The following is a 27,444-nucleotide window of genomic DNA, read 5'->3' as shown; positions in this document are numbered from 1 at the left end:
ACTTAAGTAACACATTTTGCACCCGAGTGTAAAATTTACATTCCAAATCTTTTCAAAGGTGGGTGCTTGAGGTTTCCACCTCATGAGGGTTTGCTCATTGAATGGATATATGTTTCACCACTAGAAAGAATACAATATTATAGTCAATTCCTTCCTTCAAAGTAAAGCCTGTAACAAACAATCTCGCATTCAACATTTTCTTATAGTGCTTGTAATTCCATCCTTTAGTTTAAAAAACATTTAGAACTTATCACTATAGAACCCATAATTTTACAAACTCCATCACAATATATAAATATTTAGTATTTTAACTTTCAAAAGCAAATGATGCACTCGACGATTCATGGTTTAATACCTCACTAAGACCTATTAAGGATAATACTATAAGCTTTTCATATCGATACATTTATAAAGCTCTAATAATTCTTATTGTTCTACCATTGCAAATATTGTAACAATCACCAACTCATCCATCTTCATCATTTAACCCTTTTTTTTCTACATTATCATCTAATTCATCATTTTGTTAACGCTCATATGTTTTGTTAGTCTTCACCTCAATGTTTCTCTTCTTATCATCATGACTACCCTCAAACTCACATTCTAAAACTTTTGACTTGTAAGTCATTTCACTTTTTCCAAAATCATATATTTTGACAGTCTTCACCTTAATGTTTCTCTTCTCATCATCACAACTACTCTCAAACTCACATTTTATAACTTTTGACTTATAAGTCTTTTCAATTTGTTGAATACGATATTTTGGCTAATGATATACTTATCGATCCTAATTCAAGATGTCTTAACTTGTGCGTCTTTACTCCTCATATTTACTCTATAAACATGCATTTAACAACACATGATCCTTTCTTTCCTTTCCTTTTGTGAGCAAATGAAACACAACCAAAGATTTTTAGATTTTCATGGATGAGGAAAAACATTGAACAAATTTCCTCGTAAGTTTTCATATCAAGTGTTGTTAAAGGACATTTATTAATAAGATAGTTAACAACAATAATAACTTTAGCCCAAAAGGTTTTGGGAATTCTAGCACTCAACAGCATACATATTCTTTTTGTAAATGATTCTATTGAAATTTTTTGATAAGTCGTTCTACATAGGTGTCTCAGCTCTTGTTCGATGTCTCACTATGTCATTCTTCTTATAAAAGTTATTAAAGAAAATTGAAAAAAATTTTGTAACACTATTCGTTTTAAATGTCTTCATTGTATTATTGATTTTGTTCTCCAAAAGACGTTTCTAACTTTTGAAGTTCTTAAGTGCTTCATATTTGATCTTCCAAGGGTAGACATATAACTTCCTCAAATAGTCATCTACTATCAATAGGAAGTACTTGGCACCATCGTGTGATAGAGTGCATATGTTCCCCATATATCAACACATGTAATTAAGAGTCTGTTTACACTCAATTTGACCCTACATGATATGGATCTTAGAACCTTGGTAGGATCTAGATCTGCCTCTTAAGGTGTTGGAAACACGAAACTCATTCTTGAAACTCCATTAATGGCGGAAGCAATAGAAGATACAATAAGCACCTTGGGTTAGGCTAGAATATGAAGTAGAAAATAGAAACAAGTAAAGAAATGTAATAAAAAATGGACTAAAGGAAGAGAAATGGTAAGAACATGTCACCTTCAATTCAAGAACCAAAGGATAAGTGCAAGATGATTCACCACTTGTAAAAGCTTCTCAATTTGAAAGCTTTTTATTTTGTTTGCGTAATAGTTGATAGGCTTATGATAGCCTTGACGAGTTTGACAATAATTCATGATAAGCTTGAATAACATAATGAATGTCAGAAAAGTCTACCTCTTCGTCAGAGTCGTCTGACGAGTATCTAATGTTGTTTTCCATAAGACAAAGATTTTCTTCCTTTTCTCCTTCAGATTCAGAAGACTTTGGGTCCTCCCAAGTTCCCACGAGAACCTTCTTTATATATTTTCTATTGAAGACTACCTTTTCTTAGCATTCTTAAGATCTGAACATTCTGACTTGAAATGTCTTGGCTTTTTGCACTCGTAGTAGACAACTGATCCTTCCTTTTTGTTATCTATCTGATCGTTTCTGGAAGTGGATCCAATGCGTCTACCTTTGGAAGTTGTGCCTCTCTTTCTCCTCCATATGGAGAATATTTTCCTTGAGAAGAATGATAATTCATCCTTCTCCTTATCACTCATTGGGTCTTTATTGTCTGAATCTTCTGAGGATTCTTCAGCAATAAAAGTCTTTATAGGTGTTCTTTTGACAGACCTTTGTGCTTTCAGAGCAATGTTCCTCTCTTCCTTCAGTAGTCCATCCTGTTGAAGCTCTAGCTCATGCACCTTTAGGATTCCAACAAGTTCCTCCAAGCTCATACTCTCAAGGTTCTTTGAGGTTCTTGGAGCGATTACTTATGATCTCTGTTAAAGACATAACCGTCTATATGTAACGCCTCAATTTCTAGGGTGTCGCGGGTTATTCAAAAATCAGTAAAATTTCAAACTTTAACATAATGCGAAAATGTATTTTCAAAAACCTCAACATTTAAATGTGCATAAAACATAATAGTTCTAAGACATTTGCCCAATGCAAACAACGAAGGAAATAAAATGACTCCAATTATATTGTCTTAAAGTTCAAAAGTAATAACTGTAAATAAAATCCCAAGTCTGTCCCCCGTCATCGCTCGAATCTATCATGTCTCAACATCATCCACAACATCATCTACTCACGTATAACACATTATACGATCAACGCCGATAATATCATTCACAAACACACAAACACAAACACGTATAGGGTAAGCTACCAGTAAAACAATCATAATAACATGATATAAACATACTGATTAAATCAATAATAATCAAACACCCCATACATAGTAGTAATAACAATAAGATTCTTAGTCCTTTAACATAACAATTAATTCAAAACGAATTATACGATCTTCGATCCTCGATCCTAGGTCTCTAACCCTTGATGTCATCACTAACATCTCACAGATAGACCCTTGGTTTATCCACTCATTAACACCTATGCTAACTACTTACTATAACTATTATAGTATTGCTGCTATCACATAACATCACTTGGAGCATCTCAAATACCATGATCTCCATCATAGATACACTACTATCATGACTATCCTAGTCATAATCAACATCATGAGCATCATTGTAACATAAACACCACAGTAGAAAGAATCAGTCACACTTTTGTACCCTACCTCACTGACTATAGCCGCTCCTACAGTCGCTCCTATAGCCTCATATATAGATTCTCCATACAAATACATTCGAATAGTCCCGCAATCCAACTAAAGAACATGTAATCCTGCCACACAAGGATAAGGAAAACACCTTCACCCCTACACAAGGAAGGCTCAATACCCGAATAACCCTTCCAATGCACACAAGGCAAAGAGGAAACACCTATTCGTAGATAACACTAGGATTTACGAGGTACAACTAGTAGACTTATCCTCCACTCTCATGCTCATCAATCACATACTTTGGTACATCCCAACACTCATTCATGCTCCAATTCTCAATCACAAGTCAAAACTGACCTTAAATATAACCATTACTCTCATTCTCTGAGTACCAACACGTTCTACAACTTCTCAGGCTTGGTCTACATCCATTCTTCATCAAATTCGACATTTTTCAAAAAAATGCACTGTGATAATCGATTATCTCAGTGAAAATTACCCATAAACATCACACAAAAAGGGATAATCGATTATCATCCCAGATAATCGATTATCATCTAAGATATATAATCGATTATTCTCGCAACTAGACTCAACCTCGACGCACAGATAATCGATTATCACTAATAATAATCTATTATATTTGGAGCGAAACACATTATGGACATAATTTAAACATTCAAACACATACATCAACCCTAAATCACGTGGAAACATACTCAATATATTAAACCTTTCACCTGATTATGAAATTAATGTTTTTGATTTAAGTTCTTTTACAAGAGTTGTTGACAATGGAAAAGATACCTACATGAAGACAAATTCTTCTAGATTGATGAAGACCGTATGAAAGGCCACACATTAAGTCTTGAACTCAAGTTATAGCAAGGAGACCGAAAGAGAAAGAAATACCAAATGGGTCTCATTTAGTGTAAAATCGAAGGTGATCTCTTCATTCCAACATCAACCTTGGTAGAGTATTACTCCCTCCACCACCACACAGTACTCCCTCCACCTTACCATTCTTCTTTTACCCTTCTAAATATTTAATTTTTTGTAATTAAAAATTTTAATTTTCACCAACATAACAACATCCGTTTATTCTTAAACGGATATCAACATCCGTTGACGAATATCTACCTCCGTTGAAGGATAAGAGATCCGTTCAGCAGAACTAGAAATTGAGTCGAGCTTAGGAACCCCTTCAAAGCCAATCATCGAGCCACTTTCCTGGTACTCTTCATCTTCTTCAGTTTCATTCTTCACATCCTGGTTAACATCGACAGTAATATGACACTTCCACCAGAATATAAAGGAGCAATGATGAAGCAGTCATTACTAATATAAAAAAATGGAAATGAAGAGATTATAATACCTAATACAACCATCATCCCAGAAATCATCTTAGTGAATTTCAATACCCTAGCAAAATCTGTAGCACAAACAAAAGTTGCAACTTTATTAAGCTCAAACTCCTCTTTCAATGCTCATCGTCTAGTTTCTCATTTTGTTGGTTAGGTGTATTCTTTTAATAATACATTATTATGTGTGTACTTAATATTGAACATTTTTTTTATCAATACTTAAATATAGATAAAGTATGGAACGACATGGTTTTGGGACAATGGTTTCGGTGATGGGAGGAGAGCGAAGGAACGCGACGGGGAGTGTGGCAGAGAAGGGAGGAGCGGAAGCTTGGGAAAATGAGATATGCAATAGGCCATTGGCATTGTGGAAGAAGAAACTGAAATTGTAATTGTAACTGGGTCGGTTTAGGGTTTCAGTGTCCTTTTAATGGGTGGAAGTACTCCATAGTTTCATTTACACTGGTTGGAGCATCACCGACGGGTGAGGTGATCGAGGCAGCGACATCACCGACAAGTGAGGTGATCGAGGTAGCGACATCCTGATCAGCAACCACAATTTTAACAATTGCTACAAAGAGCATAAACAAACCTTGATCATCAGATTTATTACATGAGTCAGTGGCAATGGAAGCAACAAAAATGGAGGAGGAAACATAAATAAAAAAATAAGAAAGCTAAGAGGAGGAAAGGAAAAAGATAGTGAATCACATAAATGAAGGTTATGTGAGCGTGTGGGAGTACTACAACAGTGAAAAAGGGAATGAGAATGGGATTAGGGTTTTAGATTAAAATAGGTAAAAGTAAAAAATAAATATTCATATAAGGTTAGTTTTGGAAATAAGAAAAGTTGGGAAAGTGCAAGAAGCACTGTGTGGTGGTGTAAAAAGTAACACTCAACTTGGTATTTCATTCCCGGGGTCCGTGTTCAGTAGCGCTAACCATCAACCCATCAAAAACTCAAAAACTGCATAAAGAGGTCACCTCCTTACCTTGAATTTGAACTTAAATTGATTATGTCTATTTGTGGAATTCTTCGGATCTTTCCTTGAAAGTGAAAGTCTCCAAATTTTTCACAGTAAAACTTGTGTAAAGTTGAGTTTTTTTTTCTTTAAATGCATTACAAATTTGAAGAGCCTCGTTTGAGACTTCCACCAACAAATCTTTATGAATTTAATATTTATATTCTTAGCCATTTATTACCAATGACAAATTAGTATGTTTGTCTCGTCCACCTTGTTTATTTTTGACTTGACAAACTTTTATACGTAAAAGAAACAACAAAATTAGGTAACTATATCCATTAAATGCATGATTAAATAAAAATAATTTTTTGGAAAATGAACATTTCTTCTTAAAAGAGACACTTTAAATTTATAAATATAAAAAATAGATATTTGAAAATTTACTTTTTTAGAAATTACTCTCGTTATTTTGATATAAATAGATAGTTTAAACTTTAATTTTTTTAAACATTATTACTGATAAACAATACAAAGTTTGAAATTTAATTTCATTTTAATTCATCCTACTTTTTTTTACAAAGTGTAGATATGAAATTAGATTTAAGTGATTTATGTTAACTATAATAACTCATTAATACTTTTCATATATATTCTTTGGTTACAATTCATTTTTCATGTATTAAAATATAATAAGTGAATTTAATAAAGAAAATGATGAAAACGATAAAATCGTAGCTGTATTACAAAATCAGCCTGATTACTTCGATGTTCCAACATTTTACTTATATCTGGCAGCCTTGCATCATTTATTATCTTTAAAAAATATACAAGATCCATCATCAAATAAGTATTTTAATAATCATTGAACTTTTGGACTCAGACTCAGTTTTGTATAACCTGATTCCGTTGTTAATATATAAGGGAAGTAGAAATTGATACAGAAAACTTTCAATAGAAAAGAGCTGTTGTCTAATCCAAGAACAAGGAGGAGGATTTTATAGTCACTCATCTTGCTTCCAGAGTTGTATTTGTGATAACATTAACTGAAAATGTTGAGGGCAATGTTGAACTATAATCACCTCTTACCTTTAGAAATGCAGGTGGTTTAGGAGAAGGAAGGAGCACAGTGTCATTTCCAATCATTGATACAACATCAGACATGGTTGGCCTATCTTTTGGACTTTCTTGAACGCAAAGAAGTCCTATGTTCACATACCTTGGCACAGTATGCAGACTGTTATTACTTAAAGTATCACTGTCATCTAATGCATTGTCCATTAGATCCAGTCCTGAATTTCTTGTCCAAAGATCCCAAGCCTTCAAGATTTAACACAAAACAACCTCAAAATTAGAAAGTCTGGAGCATATTCTGGTATGCCACTATGATTTTGTATACTCCATCTCATGATGAAAATTTAAACTTGAACTCGTTCTCTGATGTTAGATTAAAAGTAGTATTAATCTTTTGCGTGGGTTGAACTCAGATTACATATATGTAATTTCTCTTTGATGAATCCTTTCTCAAAATAGAAAACTCATTAGGCCATAACATACCATTTGTAAAAAGGCTTAAAACATGCACAAAAATCATGGAATCAATTTGAATGTGAGAATGCAAAGGAAGAGCAAATGGATGGAATCTAGAAACTCACATATCCAAGAAGATTGAAGGAATTCGTTTGATAAAAGCCAGTATTCTTCTTGCCACTTACAATCTCCAACAAAAGGACCCCAAAACTAAACACGTCCGATTTTACTGAGAAGAGTCCTTCCATAGCATATTCAGGAGCCATATAACCACTGAGCATAAGGTACATTAATTAGTAGATGGTTGATCATGTAAAGAAAAGTAGTTGAAGTTAATTGACTTACTATGTTCCAACTATTCGGTTTGTATTTGCTTGAAGCTCATTATCACCAAATATTTTTGCCAATCCAAAATCTGATATTTTGGGATTCATATGGCTGTCCAACAATATGTTGCTAGCTTTTAAATCTCGGTGAATGATCCTGAACCTGGAATACTGATGAAGATAAAGAATTCCTTGGGCAATTCCATCAATTATTCTGACTCTTGTTCCCCAATCTAGCATCTGTTTCTTTGTTGCATCTGCTATGCATCATTGAAGATGTCATAACAAAAGTTAAAGTTTGGCAGATGGGATCATATTTAAGAGAGTTCAGAGACTGTAGGATACAAACCAAAAAGGAAAAGATCCAAGCTTTTATTAGGCATAAATTCATAAATCAGCATCTTTTCATTTCGATCAATGCAGCAACCCAGAAGTCTAACAAGATTGTTGTGTTGGAGTTTTGCAATCAACAAAGCTTCATTTCTCAACTCTTCCCATCCTTGACCAGATCTCCGTGACAGTCTTTTCACAGCAACCTCATCCCCATTAAATAATGTACCCTGTATTTTCTTATCTTTTGTATAAGTTACATATATGGCGTAGTAAAAGCTGTTTATATCGTAAAAGCTGTTTATATAGAGAGGATAGAGTTTTTGAGCATGCCTTGTAGACGGGTCCAAAGCCCCCCTCACCAAGTTTATTTGCATCTGAGAAATTATTAGTTGCAGCTGCAACACTCTCGAAACTGAATAAAGGCAATTTCACTTCCTTCTTCACTTTGGCACTCCTATCTGCTTCAGTAAGCTCAGAATCTTCAACTTTCATGCTCATGCTTATATCAAAATGGAGCAAATCTTCCCCTGCAAATTGAGGAAAATTAGTTCATAAGTTAACATACTCTGAATTTACTTGGAAAACTTGTGTCTTTCTTACCTTTTCTCCTCTTCTTTCTAATCCAGTAAACTAAAAGGCCCAATATAAGAAAAGCTACAAAGGAGATCAATATAACAATCAGAAGTAGGATCTTGCTCACAGAAGTATGTCGTGATTCTTTTTCTCTTGTTGTGTTCGAATCTGCAGAGAAAATTTATCAACTATAAAAATTCATGTATTGACTGATAAATTTATTTAAGTTTTCAGTCTAGCTAAAAAAGAGAAAGAAGTAACAGTTGAGTGAAAAAGAACTTAGGATTCTGTCTTCCTAACTCTGAGAAACACACAAAGTCTAGGAAAATACGCTTCTTGAACTTACCCGAAGTATCGACTTCCGCGGCAGCAAGTCTTAAGTAAAAAATTGGATTGCTATCATCAGAATTGGCCACATCTGTTGAGACGTTCTTTAGATTCAATACCGAACCAAGCCACAACTGGCAATCTTTGTTCACATAGTAAGCGTAAGCAACGCAAGAACAATTTCTAGAACAAGTACTTTCACACTCTCTTGTTGTTGTATTGATTTTCGTGAGACTGTCCAAAGTTGGTGATTTGACATAATAAAGTTGCTTGAATTTATCGTTGGATTTAACACTGTTACTGCAGTACGACAAGTCTTTGTTCCTTACACAGCCAGCGGATTTGTTCCCATTGTTCCAAGAATAAGCATCAGAGGGCTTGAAACCATAAAGACAGTCACAAGGGCGAAGAGCTTTCGGGTTACAGATGGAAAAGGCTCCACACGAATTGTTAGCACACTTGGATGACTGAATAGAAATCCATTGTCGTTCTTTATCAGACCAATACTCCTGGATGAGCTCACCAGACACTTCTAGTACCAGCCTAGAGTCATTACCAACTGGCAAAGTGAAATAGTCGCCGACATTGAAATAAGTATCGTTGTGGTTGTGCTGATATCCACCACTTCGGCTAGTAAAATTGCCAATAGTTTCGTTGTAGTGGTTGTCAATCCAGAAAGCATTAGAACCATTGTTGATGATTAGGCTGACCCTGCCCAAATCATATTCGAGGGAAAAAGCTCCTTGGTCAGGGTCATCTGCACTTCTCCATGATCGCAATGACCAAGTGTTTCCTTCGTCATGTCCTAGTTTCATTATGGGTAAAAGGGTGTCCGTAGGATAATCAAAACTCTGCCACAAAATCTGTTTACTTGAGGTTTTCAGCCGTATCAAGTTTCCTGAATCCAAGAGCATGGCATAGACACTGATATTGTTTGAAACATTGCTGACATTGTATGTAAATTTTCCATCTATGATCACCAAATTTCCATCTTTAAAGGTAAGAACTGCATATGGTGTTTGAAATGCGTAGTCTCGGTTAGCAACCCAGACAATCTTGTTCTTGTCGTTTGGGACCCTGTTATACCGTATACCAACGTAGTACTTGGTTGAGTTATCTCTGACTCTGGTGAAAAAGCACAATTCGAACTTCCCGTTATAAGAAACAACGGAGTCTGAGGTTCCCATTGATTCTCCTATTTGCAAAAATTCCTGGTGAATGACTGCATTAACACAAAACGTACACAGGCAAAGGAATGATGTCAAGGATGCCAGAGTTGAGGAAGTTAATGCCATTTTAATTCACAAGATTGATTGCCATTATTTAAAACAATTCTACATATTATATGAGAAAACCAATCTAATAAGTTGTCCTAGATGACGGATTGAATGGTTCGTATTCATGACAGCATTGGTGGCTTGACTTTAACTAACCCATCAATTGTGATTATTCTTATATTTTTTCTTTATTTTAAATTTTCTTTCTAATTTAACTCATTTTGGATTGCCTTAGATTTAAATTAAAAAAAAAATTGTTATTTTTTTGAAATTAAAAAATAAAAATTACTTGTCATTAAATGAATCAGTAAATAAATTCATTTAATTTTTTAATGTGTAATAAGTTGGATTGGATCAAATTTTTTCAACCCCTCATAAGGGAGTCAAATTAAATTGACATTTTGATAATACTTGTGATTGTGATGAGTAACTATACCCATATATCTCAATTTTATCTACAATTATTACATATTTCTTTTTCCTTTGAATCTTTAAACCAACTTTTACTTTTATTCTCTTTCTAGATGTATGATTAGTGCTGATACACTCTTTTTTGTAATATTCCAAACAATATAAAGCAACCAAATCTGTCACTTTCTAAGTGGAGGGTGGACTTGTTGACTCTATAAATAAACACTGGCCCGCTATGTGTAATATTCCATAGAATAAAAGGCAGTTAAAAGTATCACTTTCTAAGTCGAGGATGGACTTGATGATCATGAGCATTATTTTAAAATAATGACAGAATCAATTCAAATTTGATTGTGCCTGTTATATTTTAGGTTTACTTATCCATATTTTAGGTTTTTGCCCTTGTATATTTAATCTTTATAATTTACACAACCTTACGTACACAGTATCGCTTACTGTTTGTAGAAACCAATCAAATGAATGCTTGAAACGTTATCTCGATTTGAGTCAAATTATGTTAATCACTTGGTTGAGGCATGTTGAGTTTTTGGACTTTCTTTCTTGTCTATAATAGGTCTAAAGGTAAAGTTCATTTGTTCTCTAGATTTATATATATAAATATCTTAAAATGAATTGTTTGTAACACAATTCTGTATTCGTTAGTATATAATTTACATGTAAATAACGTTTTCCATGGAAGATAAACCATTAGATTTTTGAAAAACTATAAAACAAGTACAACTAATCAAATCCATGCAAATGATGAACGCGATACAAAATTAGTACAAATGCAAACTAGTAGAATTAAGCATATCGTTTTTACATATGGAAAAACCTAGACCTTGTACGCCTAGATATTGGATAAAAGTTTACACTTTCAACCTGGGCACTCGATTACAAAAATTATTTTAATATGGTCTATATGTTTGTGAGAAATTTAAGGTTTTAGAAACAGTGGAAAACAAACCCTTCCTATATTATATTCTTTTTGTAATGTATATTGATTTGATTCAGGTCATAATAGAAGCCAAATATAGAAAAAATATTTTAAAAGAAATCTATATTATTTGGCCTTAGTTATGAGTAAAATGGGATTAAATCCATTTTTTATATATACATATAATATATATTAATATAAATATCTTAAAATGAGATGTTTATAACACAATTTTGTATTTGTTAGTACAAAATTTTACTAGTAAATAACGTTTTTCCATAGAATATCAACCATTAGATTTTTGAAACACTATAAAAGAATTACAACTAATCAAATTCAACCAACGGGAAGTGAAATTAAGAAAAAAAAATTTCATTTTATCAAAATTATAAATATGATGTTGTGATTTTAATTTAATATTTGCGGTAGAAGTGAAACAAAAAGTACTGAATTTCATATTAGAATTTAAATTTAATAAATTGGAATTTAAGTTTTATTTCTTTCAATTCTATGATTTTATCAAAATTGGTATTAAGAAACTAACTCTTTTACAGTTATTATGGGTTGATGTTGACCTTTTTTCGTGGAGGTTTCTTATTTTTTTTTTAGTTTTTAAATTATTGTAGACTTTAGTTTTTACAAATTTAATAACAATCAAAAGAAAAAAAATATAATACAAATAAAAAATCAACATCAACATCCTCAATTATTTTGTTATTAAAGAGAAAAACAAATGAACAAACAAAGTTAGAGAAATAAATTGCGGAGTATCGTGAATTGTTGTATGTGGATGTGAGAGATGATGGAGATGAAAGAAAAACAAAAAATTAGATAAGTTAAGAAAGTTGATTAGTGTTAGGTGAGTGTTTCTGATTACAAAAATTATTTTAACGTGGTCTATATGTTTGTGTATACTTTATTAAGAACTTGATACACTTTCAACATCGAAAACACAGACTTTTGGTAACTTTGGTTGGACGTTGTGTTGTCTTTCTTTGAAACTTCAGATTTTGATAATTTGGATCACTTAGATGTGTCCAAGCGCTGTAAATGAGTGTAAAAGCACCCCAAGTTGCCACTGAAGCATTCTTGGTTGGGTTTAGCATGACTACCATTTTGTTGCGTTGCATTTTGATACTCTCAATGTCGTCTTCAAAGCCCTTCTTAATGTTTAGAACTTTGTACCAATTTGTTGCACTGTTGCGATCTTTTTTCATTGCTGCCTGGTGAATCTTGTAGGCTAAGATCATTTCATCAATGCCCTCTACTTTTGGGTTTAGTGTTTTCGCCATGGTCGCACAACTGATGGCCCCTTTGATGTTACCTACTTTAAACTTTTCTTCTGCATTCCTTTGTGCAAACATTGCTAAAGACTTTACAAAATCCATCGATATGGCTTACAGTAGATATTCGCTTTGAATGTGCTTTTGTGAGAGTTGATTGATTTATTATGTTATGTTAATGATATATATAGATGAACTAATCTACATCAATATTATCTTATATTCATATTATCTAGAAAATATTATTATGTACAATATCTAATAATATCCATTATATATAACTATTTTATCGTTATCTTACCATTTTTGTTATTAAAAAATTAAAACTAAAATTTATCTTTATATAATATATATATATATATATATATATATATTATATAAAGATAAATTTTAGTTTTAATTTTTTATATAGATGAATTACATATTTTATTTATAATATTGTAGGATTTTTTCAGTTATGTAGAAATAAATATATTTTTTTATTGATTTATATCTTTTCATACATCAAAATAATAACAAAAGAAAAAATTATATGACGTCTTCATATTTTATCTTAACAAAAATAAAAGATAACGAATATATTCACAAACTAAGATTATAAAAAAAAATACTTCTCCAATAAAAGAAAACAAAATATTGTAAATATATCTTATTCTGAATTAAACTTTAAACAAACATATTATCTTAAACTTTAAACTTTTCTTCTGCATTCCTCTGTGCAAACATGGTTAAAGAGTTTACAAAACCCATCGATATAGCTTACAGTAGATATTCGTTATGAATGTATTTTTGTGAGAGTTGATTTACTATGCTATGTGAATAATATATATAGGTGAACTAATCTCTATCAATATACTTATCTTATATTTATATTATCTAGAAGATATTATTATCTATAATATCTAATAGTATTCATTATACATAACTATTTTATCTCAATACGTAGATTATCTTATCATTTTTGTTATTAAAAAATTAAAAACTTCAAGTTATCTTTATATATATATATATATATATATATATATATATATATATATATATATATATATATATTATATTTATATTTATATATTCTATCTTTCTATATAGATTAATTAATATTTTATTTATAATTTTGTAGGATCTTTTTAGTTATGTAGAAATAACTATTTATAGATTCTATCTTTCTATAGAGATGAATTAATATTTTATTTATAATTTTGTAGGATTTTTTTAGTTATGTAGAAATAATTTTAGTTTTTGTATTCATTTATCTTTTTCAGACATCAAAATAATAAGATAGAATATATTCACAACTAAAATTAAAAAAAAAAATACTTCTCTTCCGAAAGAAAAAAAAAATATTGTAAATATATCTTATTATGAATTAAACTTTACACAAAAATATTATCTTAAAATTAAAATATTATATATTAAAATAAAAATTATTATACTTATATATTTATATATAAAAGTAAGTTCATACTAACACAATCTTGTCGGTACAAAAAATTGACATTTTATTTATTAAGAAATACCATTTTATGGTAACATTTTTTTTTTATGTGAATAAAATAAGATTCCATTTATGAAACACTAGAGAATTAATCCTACAAATATGAAAAGTTAATTACAGATAAACACCAGCATAAATAAACATCTTCCATTCTCAATCAATCAAAGTATATATATATATATATATATATATATATATATATATATATATATATATAATGTTTGCTAAAGCATGTAGGTCTGTTTTTGAGATGGTACATTTTAACAATGTGTACCGGGTTTTAGTAATATATCATCATTCTAAGTTTCAAGGTTAATGGTATTTTAATAATTTTCATTGTCAAAACTAAAAAGAAAAAAAGAAACCCCTAAACTCTTGCTCACCTTCCTCGTTCCTCTCAACCATTTCTCTTTCATCTCTTTCACTCAACATTTTTTCTGTCATCCCTATATTAGTCTCAATTGAAAAAAATCAGAAACACTCGCCTAACCCTAATCTACCTTCCTCACTTATCTAATTTGTTTATGTGATTTGTGAAGCTAAATGTTTTATTTACCATTACATTCTCTTGACTTAATTTTTAATTGGCTAAACTTGGTTTGATTTTGATCTTGGTTTATTGATGATAGTGTGCCTGCAGAGGGAAAGTTTGTAACACAACAAAATTCTAAAATTTAAAAACGAAATTTAATAATAATCAGAAGGGAAAATATATAACACAACTCTCCAATCAAAAATCAGCATCAACATCATCAATTATTTTGTTATTAAAGTGGAAAATAAATGAACGAACAGAGCAAGAGCAACAAATTGCGGTGTCGTTGGTTGTTGTGTGTGAGTAAGGGAGAGTATGGAGATGAGAGAGAAACAAATCGGATAAGTGAGGAAGGTGAATTAGGATTATGCAAGTGTTTCTGATTTTTTCAGTTTGGGCTAAAGTAGGGATGACAAAGAAAATGTTGGAGTGAGAGAGATGAAAGAGAAAGGGTTGAGAGGAATGAGAGAGGTGAGTAACAGTTTGGGGGGTTTTTCTTTTTTAGTTTTGAGAATGAAAATTACTAAAATACCCTTAACCTTAAAACTTAAAATCTATGATATATAAGAGTATTATTATCTACTAAAACCCGGTACACATTGCTAAAATGTATCAACTGAAAAACAGCGTATGCACGTTAGCAAACCAATATATATATATATATATATATATATATATATATATATATATATATATATATATATATATATATATATATATATATATATATATATATATATATATATATTGAAGGGTGCCCACGATTTGTCGATACAAAGTTGGATTAGGATAAGCAACAGAAGCATCAATGGTAAGCTTTATAGAAACCATGGGTGATGGTTGTAGATTACACTAGTGCAGAAAGGGCTTTAGATGTATGTTATTTTGGCCTTTTGACGTCCGACCTGCACTCGACGTCTTTGTGGGTGATGTTAGTCAGACGTCTGTTGTGCCAGGCCGGACGTCTATAAAGACGTCTGTTCTGACACAAACAGACGTCTATGTAGACGTCTGTTCTGGCACAACCAAACGTCTATATAGACGTCTATTCTGACACAAACGGACGTCTATGTAAACGTCTATTCTGGCACAACCAGACGTCTGGTTGTGCCAGAACAGACGTCTATATGGTTGAACGAGTTCTTTAGGGTAACAGGGTTTGGACGTCGGTTTGTGCACTATCAGACGTCTATAGACGTCCGTCAGTGCACTAACCGACGTCTACTGGGCGTTTGTTTTTAAAAATGAATTTATTTTTGCATTAAAACCACACCTGAAAAGTAGAAAATTGTCCCAGAACAATATATAGTATAGTATATGTGTGTTTCATATAAAGAAAGTTCTACTTAATGTACAAATTAATCCAATACCAAAACTATCAATATATAAACTTATAAAACTAAAATTAATCAATGTTCAACAACAAATAAAACTGTTCCTAACTCCATCTTTGCAGAAGATAAGCTGTCCACTCCTGCCTTATTTGCCTAATCGTTTCCTCTAGTATAGGAGATGTTAACTTGAAGCGCTGCAAAATTGAAGAAAGATTCATTATGGTTTCATATATGTTTAAAGCTGAATTTGATTTGTAATGTCTTCAAGGTATGCATCATTACCTCATTCCAATCATCTGTAATGGCAGCTCGAATGATGATCTTAATCCAGCACATGACATAGAAGCCACATTCCCATGAATCCTGCTGTTGGTTATACTAAAATGATGCACTAAATCGTCAATAATTTAGATCATTCAATAACATACAAAATGAATTATAACTATAAATGACAATTAACCTTTGGATATAAAATTTGAACTAGTTGACCTCGAGATTTACCAATAACTCTATACAGATTAAAAACACAAAGTAAAATTATCATAACTATATTGATCATAAAAGTTTAAGGTAAACATCAAATTCAAAGTCATTTTTGGAGAAACACTTACCCTTGAAGCATGGTCCTTAAGTCATTTCTCATTTTTTTGGCCTCGTAATTACGAATAGGCAGAATATTATTTTCTAGAAGCATCTCCTTCAACAACTCCAACAACTCGGTGAAACTTTTATCGGTCCATCCATTCCTTGCTTTTAAACTAAAGAACTTTAAAGTTGCAGACAGACGTGTAAAGTTCGAGCATCTAAGGAACAACATTTGCTCTGAATCATTTTTTAGAGAATCATACAAATTAGTTCTTCCAAAAACCGACATCACGTATCATGTCCTCTAAATGATCAATCATCCATTCTTCCACATAATTCGTTCCTCGTGACGTGGTAGGCTGGTCCAATACTTCTCCATGCCAAGTCCAAACGGTATAAGTCCTCATGATGCCAAACATGAATAGATGGTCACGCACATTGCCTAAGTCTTGCCGTATTTGAATAAGACAATGCACACAAGGACAAAAATATGTCCCGTTCATAGACTTAGCATTTTGTTCAACGTATTGCAAGAACTCCGAAACACCCTTATCATATTCTTCATTGATGCGACGTTCATTCATCCAGCTTCGATCCATTCTATGTTCGTGAAATCATCAGTTTAAGTTTTTAACTCTCACAAGGTTAAGCCCTACCCATTCAAAAAAATTAATTTTCATAATTTGCTAAGACACGTGCATTGAAGTCTACATGATAAATTTGATAAAATTTCGGCAGCATTTCGCATTGGTCTCCGAAATACACGAAATGAGAGTAGTCAACGATGACCACAATCAAATATGCATCCGGAGAACAACACAAATACTGAACGGAAAGTTTATCAATCTTATCCATAGACTCCAACTCACATGTTATTGCAAATTATGAAAATTAATTTTCTCAAACTGTCCAATCGGACAATTCAAAATTTAACACAAACGATTAAAAGATTAATCGTTTGTGTTAAATTTCAAATGGGAACTAAGGGTCACTAAATGATTTCATACTTATAATCTAACATAAAAATTATAATAACACAACTAATAGATGCATATTCAAAAGCCAATAACACATGCAAACTTTAAAGTAAAAAACATGCATACACAATACCCTATAAAAAAATTATTAACGAAGAAACTAACCTGAAGAGCATATTCGAAATCAAAATGGAGGGAAATGGAGGACTGCACGACCTAAAACGTAGGCCAAAAAACACCGCCCAAGAACACGCAACAAATTGCACCAAAACGCACCGAAAACGATTTTTAATTGGTCAAAATGAAAGATATTTCATCACTGAACAATTTAATCGGAATAAAAGTAAGATTTAATGGTCCAAAACAGATAAAAACCAACCTGGAAATGCAAGCCGCAGAGGGAAAATGCAAGGAAGACGATGAACAGTGAGCGTAACTCCTCGCGGGTTCGCGTTTTAGTATATATGCCCTTAGACGTCCGTTGCTGGGAGGCCCTGACGTTTATACTACTATAGACGTCGGGGCAGTCACTAATATGACGTCTTCTGGTTTTAAATATTGAAATTCGCGAGGGATTTTAAACGTCTGTTAGAGGGGGTCGGACGTCTATAATATTATAGACGTCCGGCCCCCTCCAGAATGAACGTCTAAGAGGCTGACAGGGTAGTTGAAGAGTTCATTGCGTTCAGCCTCTTAGACGTCCGTTCTGGAGGGGGCCGGACGTCTATAATATTATAGACGTCTGGCCCCCTCTAACGGACGTTTAAAAGGCTGAAGCAATCAACTCTTCAACTCCCCCGTCAACCTTTTAAACGTCCGTTAGAGGGGGCCTCCAGAACGGACGTCTAAGAGGCTGACAGGGTAGTTGAAGAGTTGATTGCTTCAGTCTTTTAAACGTCCGTTAGAGGGACCGAACGTCTATAATATTATAGACGTCAGGGCCCTTCCAGGACCGACGTCTACACACTCACTTATTTACATTTATGCCACCGGTCAATTATTTACGTTGGAGTTTTTGTGAACCGACGTCTATTGAGTGACGTTAAAGGCCAATTCTACACTAGTGTTACCGTCCAACATGTTGGCTTTGGAGAATGTATTTTGTTTGTGTGAGATATAAATCACCATTGGTGGTCCAGTGAGCTTCTATACCCTGGAAATAATGAAGTCTTCCAAGGTCTTTGAGAACCAAATGTTGATGAAGAGAAGCTATAAGAGAAGTGACACCATCACCGTGTAAAAGAAGCCATGTTTATGTCCAATTGATGCACTTGCCATTTGAGAGAAACCACAAGAGATAGAACCACTCTAATTGTAGTTGGTTTCACGATAGGGCTGAATGTTAAAGAAATAATTAATATCATAAAAATTAATATAATGATCAACAATATTAATTGACAAAAGAATTTTAACTTTATATAACAATGGCGGTTAAAGAGTTTCACTCAGATCAAGAAGCAGGAAATGAAGAAAGCACCCTATTATAGGTAGATCCATACGAAGAGAGGAAGAAACTCTCTCTTTGTGACCTTCCTATTTACAGTGGCTTCAGTTTAGATAAATGGCGTGGTGATTTCTCGAAAGAAGATGAAAAAAGCTTTGGTGATGATGGTGATGATGATTATAACATGTTCGAGTTCTTCAGTGAAGAATTCAACTCTTCAAGTAACATTGCAGCTGCAGAGAACATAATCTTCTACGGTAAACTCGTTCCCTTCAAGGATATTCCTCCGCGTGTTGATGAATGCAATAACACGGCTTGCAGGAACGTGCAAAAGGGTATTGCAAAACACGGTTCAAAGGGTTCAAAGAGTTTTTCATGTGACTACACGTCGACAGGGAAGGTGTCTCTAGTGAGGTGCACCACCAAGTCTAGGTGGTTTTTGTTTATGTTCGAGATGTCCAAGTTGTCTGGCACTACTGAGATGGAGTTGAGAGACATCAGAAACAGACAGAGTCGGAGGGGACCGGCGACGATGTTTCCGATTGCTGAAGATGGCGAAGAAGATTCCAAGGGGAAGATGAGAAGCTGCAAGGGGATGTGGACGATTTTGAAGTCAATTTCTTCCATAGTTGATCCATCCATCATGGCAGAAGAGGTATTGTAACTGAAAATATAGTGGGTATAAAATGTGAAACCAATAGCAGAAAAAGAAAGTAGAGAAAGGTAACAGTGACAGAATAAAGGAATAGAAACGACTTGTGGAGGATCATAGATTCTGAGCAGAGAGGAACCCGCAAAAGGTGGTTAGAAGTTGATGAATGAAGAAAGTGGGAAACATATGTTTTATGAAGAAAGTGGGTGAGAGAAAAAAACCTGAGACAACTGAAAATTAGTGAAGAAAGTGATACGGAGAGGGAGGAAGGTTACAGTGACAAAAATCGAAAGACTTCATTATTGAACGTTGAAGTGAGTTGTGGGAGGTAGGGAAACAAAAGGGTATGAGTGTTATGAATGATTAGTTTAGTAGAAAGAAGAAAAAAAAAATAACGTTATTTGTGCGTATTTAACTGAAGGGATGACACTGACGCAAAATTTATTAAGTGAAAACCAATTTAACACACTTTAAAAAGATGCACATAATTAAAAAAATTCAGCAAAACTTGAAATAAATAGGCTATTAACTCAAAAATAAAAGATGGTAGAATATGGACAATTATTTTAACACAACCTATTACACAAAGATTCATTTTGAACATCAAAAACAAGAATCACATGGAGGCAAGTTTTTCCACACATTGAATGACAGAAAAGAAAGGAAAAAAATGAACTTATTTTGATTTAGACTTTGATTAACTGAGATGATTGCTCTCTACATCATAACTATGGTTCACTCATATTTTCAAAATGAAGAATAAATTGGTCAAAATTTTAGAGAGAAAAGAAGAGGAATATGTTTAAAGAAATGGTAAATTTTATACAATAAAACTTGATTAATTGGTTTTCTAATTATAACTCAAGCTTTTAATAAAAAAAGTAATCAAAACTTTATTAATATTATCTACTCCTATTCTTAAGTATTTTTCAGATCTTACATTAATAAATATCTAATTTGACTTGGAATCCAGTATAATGTAAATCCGTATGACGTCTAAAATTCCTTTAAATAATTTTAACTTTTCATGTCTTAAGCATAAAAATAATTACTTTAAACAATTTAAAAATTTTAACATCTCTTAAATATAAATACAAGACGACAAATAAAATGGTATGAGAATCCAAACACCAAATTAATCTTTAGTAAACCAATTATTATTTATATCTTTTAATTTTACTGTCTTTATTCTAATTATTCTGGAAAATACTTCTCAAGTAGATTAAACTATTGAATACTTACCAAATTATTTTCCACAACGTTAAAATTGTTGTACATTCATAAGGGATTTTTTTAATGATGAAATTTCAATTTTGAAAATTACGTTTTAGAAAACCAACTTTTAGGATTAAATAAATACATTGGTACAATAAAATAATTGAAGTTGCTATTAGAGAAGGTTTTAAAATTGCTATAATTTATTTCAAAATATTTTGAAATTTTAACATTAGAGAATAATTTGATTTTTTAACTTTTACTAAACTTCATCGTGTAAATGTATGGATTAAAGTTATAGTACACATTTGATTTGTAATTCAATGTAAATTCATAATTACATGTCAACTTAAATTATTTTTGAACAATTTCAATATTTACTTGTGTAAATGTAAACATGAGACTGCAAATATCAAAAAAGAAACTTTGAAATTCCAAACATCAAATCAAATATGCACATAAATGTTATAATATGTCTACAAAATTATTACAGGCTTAATAACACTTTATATCAGTGTTTAATTTTGATTCTTTATTTATAGTTGTCTAAACAGAATTCTTATAATTTTCCATCTTTCATCTAAAATTCCATGTAATAGTACAAATGCATTTGAAAACATAAATAATGTTTAAATAAAATTAATAAAATGTAGATTTCATTATTATTTTAATACTTTACGGATTTTCTTCTAAACTATACATATCGTAATATATTATACTTCCATAATAATTTTATTAATCATTAAATGAAATTTAAAGAAACATAATTCGAACAATCAAAAACTATAAATACTAAATATGAATAATTGACCAATTAAAATTAAAAGTAAGAATCACACAAAACAAAAACACCAAAATTAAAATTAAATCAAAGTATAAAATGAAGTGGTTTCACCAGAGTATGCATCTCGAGGACCTTCAGAAAAGAGATAGCAATGTCAATAAAAAACCAAATAAAAAATATGCTTAATTATTGAACAAGTAAAATTCCTTCTTAATGACCTCCACATATATATCACATGGAACAAAAATGACAAAGAAGCAAACAATTCATAACAAAAATATTTGCTTCAGTTATACACCATTTCACCTGATAAAATTTCAATGTATCTCACATTTTACTCCCTTAATTGCAAGATTCCACTTATGAAGTCCCAAAATTTCCCATTTTTCATATGAAATTAATCTTTCTTGTTAACATTAATATAATTACCAGTCCATGATTTATATACAAAACATAGCAGACCATTCCTTTATCTTCTCCTACCACTATACAACTCACAGAACCACCAAAAATGAATCTCTATTTTAAAAGTGGGATTCTCAAACCAATTTTTAACATATTCTCAAACCACCAAAAGTGAGATTTTTTAATCCGCTGAATTCGTAATAAAATTTAGGTTTAATAATTTCGGACATCCCTATTTTTGTAGGATGATCTCAAATAGGTCCTCGTATTGTAAATGTTTTCAATTAGGTCCTGTGTTATGAAAATTGAATCAATTTAGACTTTGACGTTCGTACTGAGGTGACACGTGTCAGTTCGTGATTTTTTTGAATTATTTTTGAATTATTATTTTTTATGTTTATTAAATTTAAAATAAAATGTTGATAACTAAACTTTAAATAAAATATTATCTTAACTTTAAAATATTATAAATATACATTGAAATAAAAAGATGTTATAAATATGAGTTAAAATAAAATGTTATTAACACAAATTTGTATTGGTTAGTATAAAATTTTACATATATATATATATATATATATATATATATATATATATATATATATATATCACTAACATTCTTTTCCTGGTAAACAATGCGTTTCTATAGATAGAACATTATATTTATGAAAAATTAAGAAAAGTGTAACTGAACAAATTCAATCAAATGATGGAATCCAAGTACAACATTATTATAGAAGTTTTTGTAGGTGGGGAAGCTTAGACTTTGGAATCTGTCTAGATATTGGATCAAATATACATTTACAACACGAGCACTCGATTAATAAAACTCTTTTAGTGCGGTCTCCATGTTTTTGTACACTTGAAATCTTGGGAACTTGGTATTTGCACCACTTTCTACATCGTAAACATGTACTTTTGGTAACTTTGTTGCGATTAGGAGTCGTCTTTCTTCTTAAATTCACATTTTTATAATTTGAGTCACTTAGGTGTCTCCAAGCATTGTAAATGAGTCTAAAAGCACCCAAAGTTGCGACTGAAGCGTTCTTGGTCGGATTCAGCATGACTACTAATTTGTTGTGTTGCATCTTGATGCTCTCAATGTCATCTTCAAAGCCCTTCTTAATGCCAAGAACTTTGTACCAATTTGTTGCACCGTTGTCATCTTTTTTCATTGCTGCCTGGTGGATCTTGTATGCTAAGATTGTTTCGTCAATGCCATCAACTTTTGGGTCTAGTGTTTTGGCCATGGTGGCACAAGTGATGGCCCCTTTGATGTTTCCTAGTTTAAACATTTCTTCTGCATCCCTTTGTGCAAACATTGCCAGAGAATCTACAAAATGCATCGACATGGCTTGCAATAAACAATCACTATGAATGTGTTTTTGTGAGGTTTGATTGATTTATTATGCTATGTGAATGATATATATAGATCAACCAATTAGCATAAATATTCTTACATTATTTAAAAGATATTATTCTACACAAGATATGATAGTATCTATTATATATAATTATTTTATCTTTAACGGTTGGTATATTATCTTATAATTTTTTATTAATAAATTAAAAAATTAAATCTATCTTATTTAGTTTGATTAGTGCGTATAAGAGGATAGAATTTATCGTATATATATGTTGTATTTTTAGTTATATATATTTTTATGATTTATTAGAACTTATTCAAATGTAATGATTAATTAGAGTAACAGCTCAACTTATCTCGTCATTATTATATAGATACACTCTTATATCTTATGCATTTCTTTTTATTGTTCCTATTTTTGAAGTGATAAATAAGTGTAGTATTTATTTTATCGAATAAAATAAAATAATATTTTTATTTGATTCAACACCTGCCTTCTCTACTACTTTTTTTCACTTCTCATTTCTTCAACTTTAAAACATAAATTATACTAACTAATGATAAAGAGGAAGGAATGCAGTATTCTTATATTAGGTAAAAGATATTATTATATATAAGATAATATTTATATTCTATCTTTTTAGTAGTATCTTATAGTATTTTGTGATTGGTATATTAAAAGAATTATATATATATATATATATATATATATATATATATATATATAATTTTTATTTTATATAGATGAATTACATATTTTATTTATATTTTTATGGAATTTCTTTTAGTTGTCTTAAAACTTTGTAGAAATAACTTTAGTTGTTTTGTAGATTTGTTTTCTTTCGGCATCAACTTAAGCATTAAAAAGAAAATTATATTATACTTGCATATTGTATCTTAAAAAAATTAAAAGATACAAATATATGGATAATCAAGATTATAAAAAAATGAAAAACATATATTTGTCTGCTAACAGAAAAGTTATTATAGATATATCTTATCCATGAACTAAACTTAAAAAAAAAATATATTATTTTAAAATTAAAATATTGTAAATATATATTAAAATCAGAAGACCATAGATACATATTTATATATAAAAGTAAAATCATATTAACACAATCTTGTTACCATAAAAAAGCTTAATACATTATAAGTAAACATTTTTTTCCTTGAATAAAATAACGTTGAATTTATCGAAACACTAAAAATGATATAACTAATCCAATATAAATAAATGATGATAAATCTGCTTGAAAAATAATTAAAGATATAAACGAGTATAAAATCAAAAGATAACTTCGTCATTATCTTATGGATACGCACTTATATTTTATCTTTATTTTATATAGATCAGTTACATATTTTATTTATATTTTTTAGGATTTTTTTAGTTATCTTAAATCTACGTAAAAATAAATTTAGTTATTTTTTCCAATATATAAGTAATGACACTAATTTTATTTCAATTTTATAAGATAAATCTAAGTAATGATACCCATATCAAATATATATAGCAGATATTCAAACTTGGATTTTAAAATTTGAATTTATCTTTAATAGTAAAGATTTCTTTTTATTTTAAATTAGTATATGTATAAATAATATGTGTGAGATTTACAAATGATACACATTTAATAATTTTTTTTTCTTTTTTCTTATCTCCTTGTCTTCATTGGTGTTATTTTCTTTGGGTTCTTAGTTTCACGTGTTTTTGAAATCTAGTTTAAATACCTAGGAAAAATCTTATCTTGATGACTAAGTAAGTGTTTTTTCTGGCTTTTTACGTTAAATTCAAGGCACACGTCATATCACGAGACATTAAATTGACGTTGAATTTACGTTAATTAACATCGAATTTTGTCAACGACATTAATCAATTTTTTTGTTTTTTCTAATTAATTGTGATCCTTTTTTATAATCCTAATCCTATGAAGACCTCAAAAACAGAAAAACAACAAATTTCAGTTTTTGGTATTTTAAAAATAAAAAAACAACAAATTTTATTTTTTGGTATTTTATAAAGTACGAACTATGAACGTGCAGTGTTGTATCAATAACAGAAAACAAACAAAAACAACAACAAAAAACAACAACAAGTTCAACCAAAGAACAACAACAAACAAGTTCAACCAAAGAACAACAACAAACAAGTTCAACCAAAGAACAACAACAAACAAGTTCAACCAAAGAACAACAACAAACAAGTTCAACCAAAGAACAACAACAAACAACTTCAACCAACACTAGTACAGGAGGAGGATATAGCACAGGTTAAAATTGGTTATAGGCACCGGGATGCATAACCAGACGAGGTAAAAAAATATAGGTTTTATGCCTCGGTCATGAACCGAGACAAAAGTGGTAAGATTATGCCCCGAATTTTAGATAACCGATTCCGTAACACTTTTTTTTTTAAAATTTAGGTAACCTAGTTCAGTTCAAGCAGGAGGATTTGGTGACCGAGATTCACAAAAATGCAACTGCAGAACCCAGAAGCGCAACCCATAACCCAGAACAGCAACCCAGAATAACAACCTGCAAACCAAAACAACAACCCAGAACCACCATAACAGCAACCCAAAACTCAAATCGTGCCTCCATGATTCAATCTTCTCCACCCCAACCTGCACACAGAACCCAGAAACTCAAAAATCGGAGAAACGGAACTCAAATTGCAACAACCAAACTCAAATCGCATAAGCCAAACTCAAATCGAAGAAACCAAACTCAAATCACAGAAACTCAAACGGTAGGAGAGAAAACAGAGATGGTGAGGGAGATCGAGGAATTGTCGCTGCCGCCGCGTCCTCGCCGTCGCCGCGTCCACCATCGTTTCTCTCTCGCCGGAAACCATCGATCTCGCGGCTGTGCTGGCTGTGCTGGCTGTGTGGGTGTCGTAACCGTCATCGTCGCGACAGGATCTAGACTCAAGGACGTTGGGGTCGTTGTCGCCCGTCGGAGATCTCGTCCATGGAGTGGGACTCGAGGACGAGGCCGCACTCGGAGCAGAGGATGTCCCCGATGGAGTGGTCTGGGACAAGGCCGCAGTCGGAGAAGGCGATGTCGCTGGTGGCGCGGTCGGGGACGAGGCCGTAGTCGGAGTAGATGATGCCGCCGGTGGAATGGTCGAGAACGAGACTGGACGACGCGAGGGAGGGAGTCAGATCTGGAGGAAGAAGGAAAGGAGGGAGAGCTGTTACCAATAAGGAGTATTGGTAAATCTTGAAGAAATTTGTTTTGATGATGCTACAAGAAGTTTTAGTTGAAGAAGATATTAGAATTAGTTAAAAGCAATTTGTAGAAATTAAATGTAGTAGGAAATTCTTGTAAACCTTGTAAACTTGCATTTTTAACTGCAATAATCGATTATGATTAAGCAATAATCGATTATCACAAGTCATACTTGAATAATCGATTATCACTTCATATAATCGATTATCACATTTTTGAAAACCTATAACGGACTTGAATAATCGATTATCACTTACAATAATCGATTATTCATGGCAGTTGGGAGCTGACCTTTGGCACTCAGTGTACTTGGCTATATATTTTGTTTTGGAGAAATTAGAAAGCAACGTTTTTGAACTGAGAAAGCTTAGAGCACTGTGTGTCAGAGGAACGTTCTTAGAGAGCTTTTTGTTCATTGTTCCCTTGCTTGGTCTTGTGAAAGGAGAGGCTCGCGTATCGTGTGTGTCGATAGTCGGAGCAGACTCTCTTCAAGTTAGCAAGGTGCTCTGCCTGGTCTTATGAAAGGAGAAGCTTGTGAATCGTTGGTCGATTGCTGAAGCGGTTCTCTTCAAGTTGGTAGAGTGGTTCTATTCATTTTATTCTTGTTCATTATCTTGTAATCTGTTAAACAATTTTTTAGTGAAAAAGGTTAATCACTATTTATAGTGATTAACGACTGGACGTAGAATCTTTTGATTCGAACCAGGATAAAAATTCTGTGTTGATCTTCTTATTCCCTACACTCATTTTATTTTACGTATATCAACTGTTTGATTAATTTTCTGAAAGAAAATTATTTTTACTAAAAGGACCAAATTAAGTTTAATTGTGATCGAATACGCTTTCCGCTCTCTGAGTTTTTAATTCCGCTGCGCTATACT

General features: G+C 31.8%; 2 protein-coding genes and 2 pseudogenes across 2 annotated transcripts; 1 reads left to right on the top strand and 3 right to left on the bottom strand.

The window, feature by feature from the left end:
- Positions 1-6,382: 6,382 nt before the first annotated feature.
- LOC124839235 (G-type lectin S-receptor-like serine/threonine-protein kinase At1g11300) lies at positions 6,383-9,946 on the bottom strand. The gene is made up of 7 exons (XM_088092305.1): positions 8,649-9,946; positions 8,330-8,470; positions 8,060-8,256; positions 7,746-7,956; positions 7,416-7,653; positions 7,196-7,343; positions 6,383-6,860 (listed from the first exon to the last, which is right to left on the bottom strand). Exons 1-7 carry the CDS (start codon positions 9,922-9,924, stop codon positions 6,549-6,551), a joined length of 2,523 nt encoding a protein of 840 aa, XP_087948431.1. The 5' UTR covers positions 9,925-9,946; the 3' UTR covers positions 6,383-6,548.
- Positions 9,947-12,192: 2,246 nt separating this feature from the next.
- LOC148197054 (uncharacterized) lies at positions 12,193-16,237 on the bottom strand (annotated as a pseudogene).
- Positions 16,238-18,887: 2,650 nt separating this feature from the next.
- On the top strand, positions 18,888-19,571 carry LOC148197053 (uncharacterized; annotated as a pseudogene).
- A 3,123-nt stretch (positions 19,572-22,694) lies between these two features.
- On the bottom strand, positions 22,695-23,339 carry LOC148197052 (uncharacterized; the record flags this gene model as incomplete). The annotated part of the gene is made up of 1 exon (XM_088093588.1): positions 22,695-23,339. A coding segment is annotated over one exon (645 nt), but the record flags the coding sequence as incomplete, so codon positions are not given.
- Positions 23,340-27,444: the final 4,105 nt, after the last annotated feature.

The sequence above is a fragment of the Vigna umbellata genome, chromosome 6 (genome assembly GCF_029865625.1).
Source record: "Vigna umbellata cultivar VRB3 chromosome 6, Vumbellata_1.0, whole genome shotgun sequence".
In the NCBI taxonomy this organism is placed as follows: Eukaryota; Viridiplantae; Streptophyta; class Magnoliopsida; order Fabales; family Fabaceae; genus Vigna; species Vigna umbellata.
Note: the sequence above shows the minus strand (reverse complement) of the source record. Positions and strands in the feature narration are given on the sequence as shown.